At 39.9% G+C, this 14,769-nt stretch overlaps 1 protein-coding gene across 1 annotated transcript; it reads left to right on the plus strand.

The window, feature by feature from the left end:
• The first annotated feature begins 2,853 nt into the window (after positions 1-2,853).
• On the plus strand, positions 2,854-2,979 carry LOC102819320 (thymosin beta-15A-like). Its single transcript, XM_006835573.1, has one exon. The coding sequence runs from the start codon at positions 2,854-2,856 to the stop codon at positions 2,977-2,979; it is 126 nt and encodes a 41-aa protein (XP_006835636.1).
• The last annotated feature ends 11,790 nt before the right edge of the window (positions 2,980-14,769 follow it).

Below are 14,769 nucleotides of genomic sequence, written 5' to 3' on the forward strand. Positions count from 1 at the left end.
CTTCCATTTTTTGTTGCCTTTCTTTGTCATTCAATATTTTGCTCACAGAATCTTGCAACTTGAGGCTTGAATGTTTCTTCTTTTTTATCACCTTGAGAAATGCTGAATGTGTTCTTCCTTTTTGGCTTTCTAATTCCAAGTCTTTGCACATTTCATTAGTGCCTTTACTTTGTCTTCTTGAGCTGCCCTTTGAAATTTTCTGTCCAGCTCTTTTACTTCATCATTTCTTTTGGTAGCTTTAGTTGTTCTGCATTAAAGAACAAGTGTCAGAGTCTCTTTTGACATTCATTTTGGTCTTTTCTTTCTTTCCTATCTTTTTAAATTACCTTTGCTTTCTTTATGTATGATGTTTTTGATGTCATTCCACAGCTCTTCCAGTCTTCTGTCATTTGTGTTCGGTGCATCAAATCCATTCTTGAAATGGTCTCTAAATTCCAGCGGGACATATTCAAGGTAATAATTTGGCCCTCGTGCACTTCTTTAAATTTTCTCCAGATTCATCCTGAACTTGCATTTTAGCTATTAATGATCTATACCACAGTTGATCTCTGGCCTTGTTTTGGCTGGTAATATTGATCTTCTCCACTATCTCTTCCCACAGATGTAGTCAATTTGGTTCTTATATATTCTGTCTGGTGAGGTACATGTGTACAGTCTCCTTTTGTGTTGAAAACAGGCATTTACAAAGAAAAGTCATTGGTCTTACAAAATTCATGTAATTTCCAGCATCATTTCTATTACCAAGGCCATATGTTTAACTCTGTAACCTTCCTTATTGTTTTCAAATTATGCATTCCAATCATCAGTAATTATCAATGTATCTCAATTGCATGTTTGATTAATTTCAGACTGAAGAAGTTGGTAAATTATTCAATTTCGTTTTCATTGACTTTAGTGATTGGTTTATAAATCTGAATAATAGTGGTATTAGCTGGTATTCCTTGTAAACATATGGATATTATCCTCACTGAAAGCAACTGTGCTTCAAGATAGATCTTGAAATGCTCTTTTTAATGATGACTGTGACTCCATTCCTCTTCACTTTGTTATCCCCAACACAGTAAACCATAGGACTGTCGGATTCAAAGTGGCCAGCACCAGTACATTTCAGCTCACTAATGCCTGTGATATCGATCTTTATGTATTCTATTTAATTTTTGATGACTTCTAATTTTCCTAGATTCATCCTTCATACATTCCACATATTGATCATTATTAGATGGTTTGTTGTTGTTGTTGTTAAGTTGTTAAGTGCCATTGAGTCAGTTCTGACTCATAGCAACCCTGTATAGAGTTTCCAAGGAGCGGCTGGTGAGCTTGAACCCCCGACCTTGCGGTTCAAACATACCTTGCAGCCAGCACATTAACCCACAGTGCCATAACAGTACTCCACTAGATGGTTACAGCTGGCTTTTTCTCATTTTGAGTTGTGCCCCATTAGCAAATGAAGGTCTTGAAAGCTTTGTTTCATCTACATCATTCAGGTCAACTCTACTTTGAGGAAGCAGCCCTTCCCTAGTCATACTTTTGAGTACCTTCCAATCTTAAGGGCTCATCTTCTAGCACTATATCAGATAATGTTCCACTGCTATTCATAGGGCTTTCAGTGGGTAATCATTCAGAAATGTTTTGCCCTCATTTTTCTTTATCTGTCTTAGTCTGGAAGTTCAGCTGAAACCTGTCAACCGAGAGTGATTCTGTTTTTATGTAGAATACCGGTGGCATAGCTTCCAGCATCACAGCAACACACAAGCCACCACAGTACAATAAACTGGCAGGCGAGTGGAGGAAAGCAGCCAGTGTAGTAGAGTTTAAATCCTGAACACTTGGTTTGTGGAAGCCAGTGGTTTATAGTTGTTGTTGTTGTTGTTAAGTGCCATCGAGTCGAGTCCGACCCATAGCGACCCTGTACAGGGTTTCTGAGGGTGTAAATCTTTATGGGAGTAGAAAGCCTGATCTTTCTCCCGCGGAGCAGCTGGTAGTTTCGAACCGCTGACCTTAAGGTTCGCAGCCCGATTCGTAACCACTGTGCTACCAGAGCTTGCTTTTGTGTTTTGATATAAATTCAGCCTCTGTTGCATTCTTTCTGATTACTAATGGGCAATGTAAGAAGTTTTGCCCTAAGAGCGCATTTGAAAGTGGAATAAAAACACTCCTTTAATCAGCTGATGAAGAGGCAGTCTCTCCTTCGGGGATTTGCCTGGGCTTGCCCCTAGTAGACTGATAGGTCACAAATCCTATCCTGACCAAAATGATCAGAGGGACCCTGAACCAATCCTGTGAACTTTTCTAATCTGCGATACTATATCATGGCCTGTCCCACTTCGGTAGTCATGCCTGTTACTATGATTAATTGATCTGCCTCCAATCATGATTTTGTGACAATTTCTTTTGTTTTTCATGTTTTATAAATTGAAAAAGAAAGAAAATACCAAAGTGGATGTCAGAAGAGGCTCTGGAACTGTCTCTTGAATGTGTAGAGACATTAAATGGACTAGAAGAAATGTGAAGTAAAAGAGCTGAACAGAAAATTTCAAAGGGCAACTTGAGAAGACATAGTAAAGTATTATAGTGAAATGGGCAAAAACCTGGAGTTAGAAAACCAAATGGGAAGAATATGCTCAGCATTTCTCAAACTGAAGAAAATGTTTAAGCCCAGGGTTGCAATAATGAAGGATTCTATTGGCAAAACATTCAATTGACACAGATAGTATCAAAAGAAGATAGTCACTGTATCAAAAAGAATTGATTGATGTTCAACCCTTTCAAGAGGTACCATATGATCAAGAATTAATGGTATTGGCTAACCTAGCCCAGAGTCAGAGATAGTATCAGTCCAAGGGTTGGCCTTTAATGAGTGATAAGCCTGATTTATCCGAAGTGGAGAAAACTGAAGAAAACTCATACTGGAAAAAAAAAAAAAAAACTCTCCCCTCAAAGGAAACTATCCAGCAGGAGAAAGAATGTGTTCAAACATGATAAAATGGGGATCTCCTCCCAAGAGCAAATTTCAACATTGCTTGTGTGTCTTGATTTTATAGGTTTGATTTTGGAAAGCCTATGTGTTGTAGAGATTTTAGGCATCTTCTACTGTCTTCTCATCTATACTTTCTGGCTAAGAGGGCAGAGGTAGTCAATGCTCCATTACTTTTGTTTTAAAACTTCCCATTGGTGTGCTTAATTCCACATGGTAGATGCTATCAATGATCTCACCATTGAAGATCTTTGTGAATGTAGTCCTTGTTCTCTCTATAAGAAAAGCCACTTTCTCCATAACCTTCATGAAGCTGCATGCTTTTTCTGATTTTCACTTCTAATGTAGCAGCAAAATAATAAATATAATCATGATTTTGGGGAAAAAAGAAAAAAAAATTGATGGTATTGAAGGAAGAAGTCCAAACTACACTGAAGTCACTGGTAATAAACAAGATTCCAGGAATAGATGCAGTACAAATTGAAATCTTTCAGTAAACTGATGCATCACTGGGAGCACTCACTAGTCCATGTCAAGAAATTTAGAAGATAGCTACGTGGCCAATTGATTGAAAGAGATCCGTATTTATGCCCATTCCAAATAAAGGTGATCCAGCAGAATGCAGACATCATCTAACAATATCATTAATATCACAGGCAAGTAAAATTTTACTGAAGATAAATAAAAAATGTCAGTAACAGGAAACTGCCAGAAATTCTAGACAAATTCAGAAGAGGATGTGGAATTGGGGATATCTTTGCTGATATCAGATGGATCTTAGCTGAAAGTAAAGAATACCAGAAAGATGTTCATTTGTGCTTGATTGTGCAAAGGCATTGAGCTGTGAGGATCATAACAAAGAATGGGAATTCCGGAACACTTACTTGTGCTCATGAGGAACCTGTATGTAGAACAAGAGGCAGTTGTTAGAACAGAACAAGGGGATGCTGAATGGTTTAAAATCAGGAAAGGTGTGTGCTAGGGTTGTATCCTTTCACCATATTTATTCAATCTGTATGCTGATGCAACAATCTGAAAAACTGGACTATATGAAGAACGTGGCCATCAGGATTGGAGGAAGAAGACTCATTAACAACCTATGATATGAAGATGATACAACCTAGCTTGCTTGAAGCAAAAAGAACCTAAAATACTTACTGATGAAAATAAAAAACTGAAGCCTTCAGTTGGCTTGCACCTCAGTGTAAAGAAAACAAAATTCCTCACCACTGGAACAACAAAGAACACAATGATAAATGGAGAAAAGATTGAATTTGTCAAAGATTTTATTTTTCTTGGATCCACAATCAATGCTCATGGAAACAGCAGTCAAGAAATCAAAGAATGTATTGTGTTAGGCAAATCTGCTGCTAAGAAATCTCTTCAAAGTGTTAAAGATGTCACTTGGAGTACTAAAGTGTGCCTAGCTCAACCCTTGGTATTTTCAATGGCCTCATATGCATGTGAAAGATGTATTTGAATTATAGTATGGGTGGGGAATATTGAAAGAATGCCAGATGAGCAAACAAATCTGTCTTGAAAGAAGTATAGCCAGAATGTTCCTTAGAATACTGATTATGTTGTCAGAAGGTACCAGTTACAAGAGAAGGACATTGCGCTTGGTAAAGTGGAAGGGCAGGAAAAAATGAGAAATCCCCCAAGGAGATGAATTGATGTGGTGGTAGCAACAATTGGTTCAAACACAACAATTGTGAGGATGGTGCAGGATTGGGCAGTGTGTAGTTCTGTTTTCCTTGTAGTCACTATGAATTGGAAGAGTTTCAAAGGCACGTAACAACAGCAACCACAGTATCAATCGCCTTGTAGCTGTGAATTCTTTGGACACCATTATGACCTCATGCTGATGTTCTCCCTCATCTAGATGTTTTGTCTTTGTCTTTTCTTAAATCCTAATAAATGTGTCTCTACAAAATACATTTGAATTTGGGGTCTTTTCTCCCCTTAAACACAGAAACTATTGAATCAGTTAAAGGTGGGAACTTAAAAAGGCCAGGAAATGGGAATGGTAGAGAAGAAAATCAAGGCAGTGGCTTTGAAATTACCCCAAATTACCCCCCAAATTACCATATTTATCCATATTTTACAAGACAGGACTCTCAGACCACCCATGACTCTTTCACAAAAGGCCACTCTCTGACTCCCCCCACTTAGAACAATGTGTTTCCTGAGTTTCTTGTTGTCAATCTACATTTGTTGTGAATGTAAAACTGTGTCTGATGGCTGCCCACCAGTTCTCTTCTAGGAAGTTAATAGCTCCAACTAGACATTCCTTTCAAAATGCCAGCATGCCCAAGGCATTGTCTTCCAGATCTTTCCCTTTGAAATCTTGTCACAATTCAGGGATTATGGAGATGAAGAGCTCATGTAAGCGTATTTAAATAGAAAATCATGCATTTCTAAGGATGTCCTGGTACCTCATAATGAAGGCATAAAATGATTGTGTTGGTCTTCAGGAAAAATCTCTGGGCCTGAGGATGTGTAGATTCTTCTCACAAACCAGAGTCCTTCTGTAAGTGATTGTCTCTCTTAATAGTGTTAAAGAGAAACTGAGGCCCAAATTAACAGATTCCTCTGAGTGCACAGAAAATTCTAAAGGTAATTGACCATTGTAAAATGCACCTTAAAAAGATCAAAGAAATCATGTGGTGAGTGATACCTTGACCATGAAGCAGATTCACCTTTGGGACAAAGACATCTGTTAACTGGGAACTAGCTCAAAGTTTTTCCTATGCAAAAAAAAAAAATTAACTTTAGCTATTTGCCATATTTTTTGAGGCATAACCCTTGGAATTATTCCTTGAATAATTGAGTTTTATTCTTATAGGATAAACACTAGACTGCTAACCACAAGATCAGTGGTTCAAACCCAGAAGCCACTACTGGAAACCCTTTACAGAGTCACTATGAGTCAGAACAAACTCAAGGGCACACAACAATTATTTTAAAACCACTAAACTACAAAACTAAAGATTTGTGCAAATGAATGGGGGTCAGAGACCACCTGATGACAACTGAGCTCAGTAACAGGGTATGTTTCAATTACTCACATTAAAATTAGTCATTGGTTAATTTTCTATTTGATTTTTACTTCTTCTAAAAAAGCAAATTAGTCCCTGTAGTGTAGCGTGTTATAGCTTGGGCTGCTAACTGCAAGGTCAGCCACTCAAATCCACCAGTGGCTCCAAGGAAAAAAGATGAGGTTTTCTGCTCCCATAAAGATTTACAGCCTTGGAAACCATTTATAGGGTCACTATGAGTTGGGACCTACTAGTCTGCATTGAGTCATTTGGGTTTTTTCCGAAATTAGTCTACCTATATGTACACAACAATAGGATAACCACAAGGTTGGCAATTCAAATCCACTATCCTTTCTTCAGAAATCCTATATGGAGTCATTATGAGTTGGAACTAACTCGATGGCTCTTACCAACCATCACAAGAACAGCAACATTCATCTGGGCTCCCTGGCAAGAATCTAGAATATGTATTCTGTCATTCTTATGTCAGTAAGATTGTTCTGGGGGAACTGTAACAACGAATAAGGTACCATCAATTTGACTGTGACTCATAGTGACAGAGTGGAATTGCTCCATAGGGTTGTCTTGGCAGCAACCTTTACACAAGTGGATTGCCAGGTCTTTCTCCTGTGGAGCCATTGTGTGGATTTGAACCCCTAACCATTCCGTTAGCAGTTCAGTGCTTAACCACTGTGCCATTAAGACTTCTTAAGTTCTATGTTCTTAAGTTCTTAAGTTAAACTTCTTAAGTTGTTTATAATTCCAAAAAGGCATAAAAAGCTTTTTTTCATACTTACTTAGAAAAATGCCTATGTATGTCTTTCTTCCTAACCTAGTTCCCTCCCTGTCACCAAAATTTCTTGATCCTTCCTTCATAGGAAACTCCAACTCAGGTTCCAGCCCAATCCCTCAATAGTCTGTGATTTCAATAAGACCTTTTGTAAAAGCTACAGGTCAAGAATCCAACTATGTAACTGTGGGCGAGGCACTTAATCTGTGAAGACTTCAGTTTCCCAGTCTGTTAATGAGAGGCTTACAGTAAATCATAATCAAATTTCCTTCAAGTTCTAAAAATATACAAAGATGATGAAAGAAAGGAGAAGAAAAAAAATTAGAATATCTGTCTTTGTAGCTACAAACTGCCTCTCCTTGCCCCTTCTCACTCTCTATAAGATTTTCTCCATCATTAAAAAAGCAGGCCCTTCATATTTCTCTAGCAAAGCATACTTCCAGGAATAAATTTAGTGTCAACTATTGGCCTATGGATCTTGGCTAAAAGCAGAGAATACCAGAAAGATGTTTACCTGTGCTTTATTGACTATGCAAAGGCTTTCGATTGTGTGGATCATGACACACTATGGACAACATTGCGAAGTATGAGTATTACAGAACGTTTAATTGTGCTCACGAGGAATCTGTACCTGGACCAAGAGGCAGTTGTTCGAACAGAATATGGGAACACTGAATGGTTTAAAATTAAGAAATGTGTGCGACAGGGTTGTATTCTTTCACCATACTTATTCAACCAGTATGCTGAGCAAATAATCTGAGAATCTGGGTTCTATGAAGAAAAACGTGGCATCAGGTTTGGAGGAAGACTCATTAACAACCTGTGATATACAGATGATACAACTTTGCTTGCTGAAAGTGAAGAGGACTTAAAATGCTTACTAATGAAGATCAAAGACTACAGCCTTCAGTATGGATTGAATCTCAATGTAAAAAAAATAAAATTCCTTGCCACTGGACCAATAAACAACATTCATATCAACAGAGAAAAGATTGAAGTTGTCAAGGACTTCATTCTTCTTGGATCAACCATTAACATTCATGGAAGCAGCAGTCAAGAAATCAAAGGACATATTGCATTAGGCAAATCTGTTGCACAAGACCTTTTTAAAGTGTTGAAGAGCAAAGATGTTAGCTTGAGAACTAAGGTGCACTTGACCCTAGCCATAGTATTTTCAATAACCTTATATGCATGCGAAAGCTGGACAGTGAATAAGGAAGTCCATAGAAGAATTTTGAGTTATGGTGTTAGAGGAGAATATTGAAGGTGCCATTGGCTGCCAAAAGAACAAACAGATCTGAGTTGGAAGAAGTGCAGTCAGAGTGCTCCTTGGAGGCCAAGATGGCCAAACTTCGTCTCTCATACTTCAGACATATTGTCAGGAGGGGACAGTCGCTGGAGAAGGATATTATGTTTGGTACAGTGGAGGGTCAGAGAAAGAGACAAAGATCCCCAGTGAGATGGATTGGCAAAGTGGCAGCATCAATGGGCTCAAGCATGCCAACAATTGTGAGGTTAGCCCAGGACTGGGCAGTGTTTCGTTCTACTGTGCATAAGGTCACTATGAGTCAGTACCAACTCGATGGCACCTAACAACAACAACAACATTGGCCTATACTATAAACTCCTTGAGAGTATGGACATTTTTTTTTTGTTTTTAATTGACACTGTCTAGAACATGGGCTCAAACTTTTCCATTACTATTGAATGACTAAATGTGGTGCCTATCCCAGGCATCTTTGCAATTAAAATTTGATCTCAAAATAGAATGAAAGATTTAATTTCCTAATAAAGAAATTTAAAGGAATGTAGGGGACAAATAAAGTATTTTGCAAAGCATAGTATCCCTGAAAAATGCCTATTGGTTGACTTTTATTTTCTCTAAACATGAAGCGGGTTAGAAGGTTAAAAGTAAATATGCAAAAATGAACGTGTGAGATCACAGGGAAGAGTATGTGAGGGTTAGTCCTACTTGTATCAGTCAGGATCTTGGAAAGAAAGAAAAGACACACGCAAACGGGGTGAGTTTAATGAACTATTTCAGATAACGCAAAAATTGATGGAGTCCTGGTGTGGCGCTGTAGAATAAGCAATGGACTGCTAGCCTCAAGGTTGGTGGTTCAAGCCTCCCAGCAGCTCCTCAGAAACCCTATATAGGGTTGCTGCGAGTCAGAAATGATGCCACAGCACTTAACAACACAACAACAATTGATAGTCCAATACTGCAAGAGAGCATAGCAAAGAGCTATTACCACCATTAGGCCAGAAAAGGCAAGGGCACAGACCATATGACTGAACCTGTGGCTTTCAGTACAGGTAGCCAACCAACAATGACTGATCAGGGAGGGAGCTGATGGAATAGAGACCCCAATCTCACTCTCTTCTCGCCCATATACTTCTTCTTCTTTTTTTTTTTTTTTTAAGTTTTTATTGTGAATTGAGTGATAGTTTACATGGGGGAATATCAGTTTTACAGCCATCCTATCATATTCGTTTAATTACAATGATTACAATCATATTCATTTCATTGCAATGATTATAATCCCCTGCATGCTTCATCATTCAACAGTACTTGCTTCTATTCCCTCTGGGTTTTTGTTTTTTTGGATGTGCACCAAAACACTCAGGAATATGCAATCATTCAAACAACCAAAGGGCACACCCTGTAAGCCTGCCCCCCACCCCATGACACATTCCCTCTCCCTCCATGAGTCTAGAGTCCTCAGCTGCTCTGTCTCTCCATGTCATCATCTCTGCCTCCATCTCTTGGCCCTTATACTTCTTATTGGGGCTTCCCATTGGCCCAAACCAACTACAAATCAGAAGGCAAGAAAGCGCATAGATGCAGTCTATAAAAGTCAGCCTGCTGGACCAGGGCTGAGTGGAAAAGAATAGAAAGAGGACCTGGAAAAGCAAATGAAAGTGGCGTAGTCACGTACTCAAACAGCTCCCTGAAAAATAGAACAACTTCCATGCAAACTATGGTAGGAAAAGCCCGTTTGGAGCCCTGGTTCACAACATTTTCTGTTATTTCTGGGATCCTCAGGCCTGCCCCCATGACAATAAGCGAAAACTTACATGCCTAGGACTCAATAAACAGGTTTTAACATTCTGTTTGAAGCCATAAAGGAGCACCTATACCGTGTTCGAGCTTTGTTTGAGATACTGTATTTCAAATCCTTGAAATATGTTTAGAGTAAGGAAGTCTTTCTACTCCAGGCCTGACCAGTGTGTGAGTAGCTTAGTCAGGGGTTCTGCTCACAGTCCAGTCACATCGCAGCTCACCCGAAAGGTTCCAAGCTCATTACAGTGACCAAATAAATGCGTTGGGCTCCAGATCTATACCCGCCCTACTGTGAAGACAAAAGCACCTGAGTGTCTTCTAAGATTTGATTCATCTTTTGAAGAGGAGGCATTCTGGTGGAGAACAGTAACTTCCTGTAGCTTCTTGTAAGTGTTATTTGCTTGAAAGAAATCCTTTTTCCCTCCAGTGGGCTTTATGAGGAACTGGAAAGATCTGTTGAAATCAGGATATGCTCTCTTTTTTCTCCTTTTTATCTTATGTTACATTGGCCATAAAATATGAATCAGATTGAAGAAACAAAAGTCCCATCACAGCTTTAATGAAGTCCAATTTCAGTGCTGATGAAATACTTGACAACAGTGTGGGCCTGTTGACTCTTCACTAAAATGGATCATCTGAGAAGTTAATGGAATAAAAAGAATTTACAACCTTTTTGAAAAGTATGCCAGAATAATCACAGATTCTATATTAGTAAAAGGCCTAAGTAGTGAGGACCCTTTTCTATAGATACTCCTCCTTGCTTGAGAACAAACTGTCAAAAAATGGTAGATTTCAAAAGAAGGATGGGTGTTAGACAACTCAGAATGATGTCAAATCTCATGAAGTCCAGGTGGTTCTGTCAGACTTGTCTTAAGCTGCTTGGTTTGTGGTGAGTTTTTCCACTAAGAACTAAATAGACATGGGTGATAGAAATCTAACCAGCAATCATAGCAATACATCTGAATCACTGTAGTAAATAGGTACCCACCACGAGCTCCATTTCTGTAACAACCCCCAACCCTGTGTGTACACACACACACACACACACACACACACACACACACACACACCCCAGATGTGAGACCCAGAAGTTCTTTCAGTACTATGTTCTTAACTTTCACTGATCCCAGCTGATGGTACCAAAAGTGAACACTTAATGTGTGGAAACCAATCCAGAGTCTAGATTGGCTAGACAAATATCTTTCTTCATTTGATACTAGGATACAGAAAGGTCAGGACAATTAAATGTAGGTAGTTATCTTGTAAGCTGATATAAACTTGACTGAAGGCCAGCATTTAAAGGCAGTGTAACATGCCCTATATAAACCTAGCAGAAGAATTAGCATGAGGAGTAAGAGAAATATGAAGCCAATAACAGAGAGATAAAAGCTCATGTAGTCTCAAAGAGAGGGATGAATACAGATAAGAGAGGTCTGCCTTGACTTCTGTTGACTTTCTAGGTCCTATTTCTAGTCCATAGTGAGGGCTGTAGGTTAATGCTCTGAACTGCAAGGTCCTTTTGAACTCCACTGTCAGCGATTCAGGCTCATCAGCTGCTCCTTGGAAACCCTATACAGGGTCACTATGATTTGGATCCAACTTGATGGCACTTAACAACAACAACAGTGAGGACTGAATGCATGCCTTGCCCTTAGGATCTTGAAGATCCCTTGTTTCCCTCCAGGGAATGTCCCCTGCTGCTTAACTTAATTTGGATTTTACTAACAAAATTATATATGGGCATAATTGTTGGTGGGAAACCTGAATCAGGCATTTAAATATTTTACTTTCCTGAATAAAGACTATGCAGGTGCAGGGATTCCCTCAAGTGTTGAACCTGGGTCTCTAATAGTAAGATAGACATCAAAAGAACAGTTTCTGTAGGATGAGAGGAGGAAAGCAGACTGCAACTCTTCAAAAGGAGATGGAGTTACAAGAGGCAGTGGTCAATGCTCTGGCCCTGAGGGAGGGGGCTCTCGTCAAGGGACTTGCTCCATTGCGTTTTTCTTTCACAGCACTGTACTCTTAGCAGAACTCCAACAGATACGTTCCGTTCTATGCCTCAGCCACAATGTCATTTTAACCATACCAAGAGTATGATGTTGTGCCGACCTTATCAAATCACACTTGTTTAATTCTGCATGGATGAAAAACATTAGCATTAAAATTTAAAGCTATACCTCATAAAATATGTAATTGATTCTAGAAAATGACTCCATGTACTTTGATTTTTCAAAGCCCATGCTTATTTGACGTAATATCTTGATTGTTAAAGTAACATCTTCAGGTAATGGCTAAATATGGGGTTACATGCCATAGATTTGTACATACTCTGTTACGTATTTTACTTTAGTCAATCGTACACCAATTTTGTGAGTTTGACAGGATAGGCATTAATAAATTCATTTTAAATGGGAAAACTGAGGCTCAGTAAATCAAAGGCAGTTTGACTCAAGGTTTTAACACTGTTAAAAAGATTCCTCCCGCAGCCTTCTCTACTCAGCAGCATTTGATAATTCATTGGAATGGCCGCGTAGAACTCAGGCAACCATTCTCATCGTCGTCATGGGGTTTATTGGGAAAGTTAACAGGTTACAATTTAGGATCAGGAAATGGCTCAGGGCACAGTTGTTCCAGTCAGGGCAGCCTCTCCTCTGCCATGACCACAGGCAGGTTCTGTCTGCCCCATCAATGTTCAAAGCTCTTTTAGGGCTGATGGTAAATGCCCACAGGACACACCACTCTGCCATAAGCTTTAGCCTGAAGACACTAGTCTCTAGCTCTGTGAGTCAGCATACCTGGCCCCTCAATTAAGTGCCTAGAGGCACCCCACTGTTCAAGCAAGCCTCCTGCCCAAAGCCACTCAGCTTCACTTGCTCTGTGGGCCGGGAAGCCCACCACTCTATCTCATGCTCTGATTCTTGGTTCTGCTACTGCTGTTCCTCTGTCCCTCCTTTGGTGCCACAGCTTTCTGTCCCTGGGTCAAGGAGGTTCAATGCACAGGGATCTCTGGGTCCAAAGGACATGCTTTACTCCCGGCTTTTCTTTTATAATCGTGAAATATCCCTCTCCTGCTTCTTGAGATGGCTGATTTCATACACACATTAGAGTTTCAAGTTTTCACAATTAACTCTATTAACAATCACTCACAACTGAATCATATAATTCATCAGCATTTTTTCCCACCTTCTCTTACCCACAGCCATCAGGACAAAGTAGTTTGGTGGAAGTTACAAAGACTATGGCTAGAAGAAACAATGAAGTAGTTCACTACATCATAAACAGCAAATACATGAATGAATCAGGACATGAATTCAGAAGTTCTAACTCTGATATCCTTTCCACTACAGAGAAAATGTAAAATTCTGCAGAATGTCTAAAATGCAGTCTTTATTCTGACAACATGGGAGTCCTGGTGTGGTGATGCAGGATAATGTGCTGGACCATAAGGTCAGTTTGCTCTGCAAGGTCTGCAGTTTAAACCCACCCCAGGAGTCTCCACTAGGGGGCATGGAAATTATAGTGGTTTGTACTTTGGGCTGTTAACCACATGGTTGGTGGTTCAAATCCATCAGCTGCTCCACAGGAGAAAGATGAGACTTTCTGCTCCTGTAGAGATGTACAACCTCAGAAAACCTATATAGGGTCACTATGAATTGGAATTAACTAGGCAGCAAAAAGCAACAAAAACAACATACCTCAATCATTCATACATCAAACATTAGCTGAGAGATGACTACCTACTGCTGTCAAGTCGGTTGTGACACATGCTGACACCTTGTTTTTAGAGTAGAGCTAGCTGCCCCACAGAATTTTCTTGGCTATAATATTTATGGAAACAGATGTACAGGCCTTTCTTCCTCAGCACCACTGGCTGAGTTCTAAATACCAACTTTTAGGTTAATGTTGTTGTTGTTAAGTGCCGTCGAGTCAATTCCGACCCATAGCAGCCCTGTATAGGGTTTCCGAGGAGCAGCTGGTGAGCTTGAACTGCCGACCTTGCAGTTCAAATGCCTTTGCAGTCTGGCGCCTTAACCCACAGCGCCACACCACGACTCTCACAAACTATATTACAGGCTTTTTATGTCTCTTCAGACAAACTTTGTCTAGCAGCTTGAAGGGATTGTTGTTAAGTGCTGTCGAATCGGTTTTGACCCATAGCCACCCTACGTACAACAGAGGGAAGCACTGCCTGGTCCTGCGTGAGCCTCACAATCGTTGCTACACTTGAGCCCATTGTTGTTGCCACTGTGCCAATCCATCTTATTGGGGGGGGGGGGTCTGCCCCTCCACTGTACCAAGCGTGCTGTCCTTTTCCAGGGACTGGTCCCTTCTGATAATATGGCCGAAGTATGAGCAACGAAGTCTGGTCATCCAAGCTTCTAAGGAGCATCTGGTTGCACTTCTTCCAACACAGATTTATATGTTCTCTGGCAGTCCGTGTTACCTTTAATATTCTTCTCCAACAATTATGGTGTCTTTATTCATAGCCCAACTTTCACATGCATATAAGGTTACTATAAATACCATGACTTAGATCAGGTGCACCTTAGTCCTCAAATGTCCATCTTTGCTCCTAAACACTTGTGCAGCAAGATTGCCTAATGCAATACATCATTTGATTTCTTGACTACTGCCATGAGCATTGATGGTGGATCCAAGCAAAATAAAGTCTGACAATTTCAATCTTTTCTCTATCTATCGTGCTGCTGGTAGTAAAGGTACACTGGGAGTCAGGTGCACATGAATGGTAAAGGGAGCCAAGGGGATATGGACAAAGCTGACAATGTCTGGTATGTTGTTGTTGTTAGGTGCCATCGAGTTGGTACCAACTCATAGCAACCCTATGCACAGCAGAACGAAACACTGCCCGATCCTGGGCCAACCTCACTACTGTTGCCAC

The sequence above is a fragment of the Chrysochloris asiatica genome, unplaced genomic scaffold, assembly GCF_000296735.1.
Source record: "Chrysochloris asiatica unplaced genomic scaffold, ChrAsi1.0 scaffold00018, whole genome shotgun sequence".
NCBI lineage: Eukaryota > Metazoa > Chordata > Mammalia > Afrosoricida > Chrysochloridae > Chrysochloris > Chrysochloris asiatica.

Coding starts and splice junctions, on each gene's coding strand:
- LOC102819320 (XM_006835573.1), top strand. CDS start 2,854: ATGAGTGATAAGCCTGATTTATCCGAAGTGGAGAAAACTGAAGAAAAC.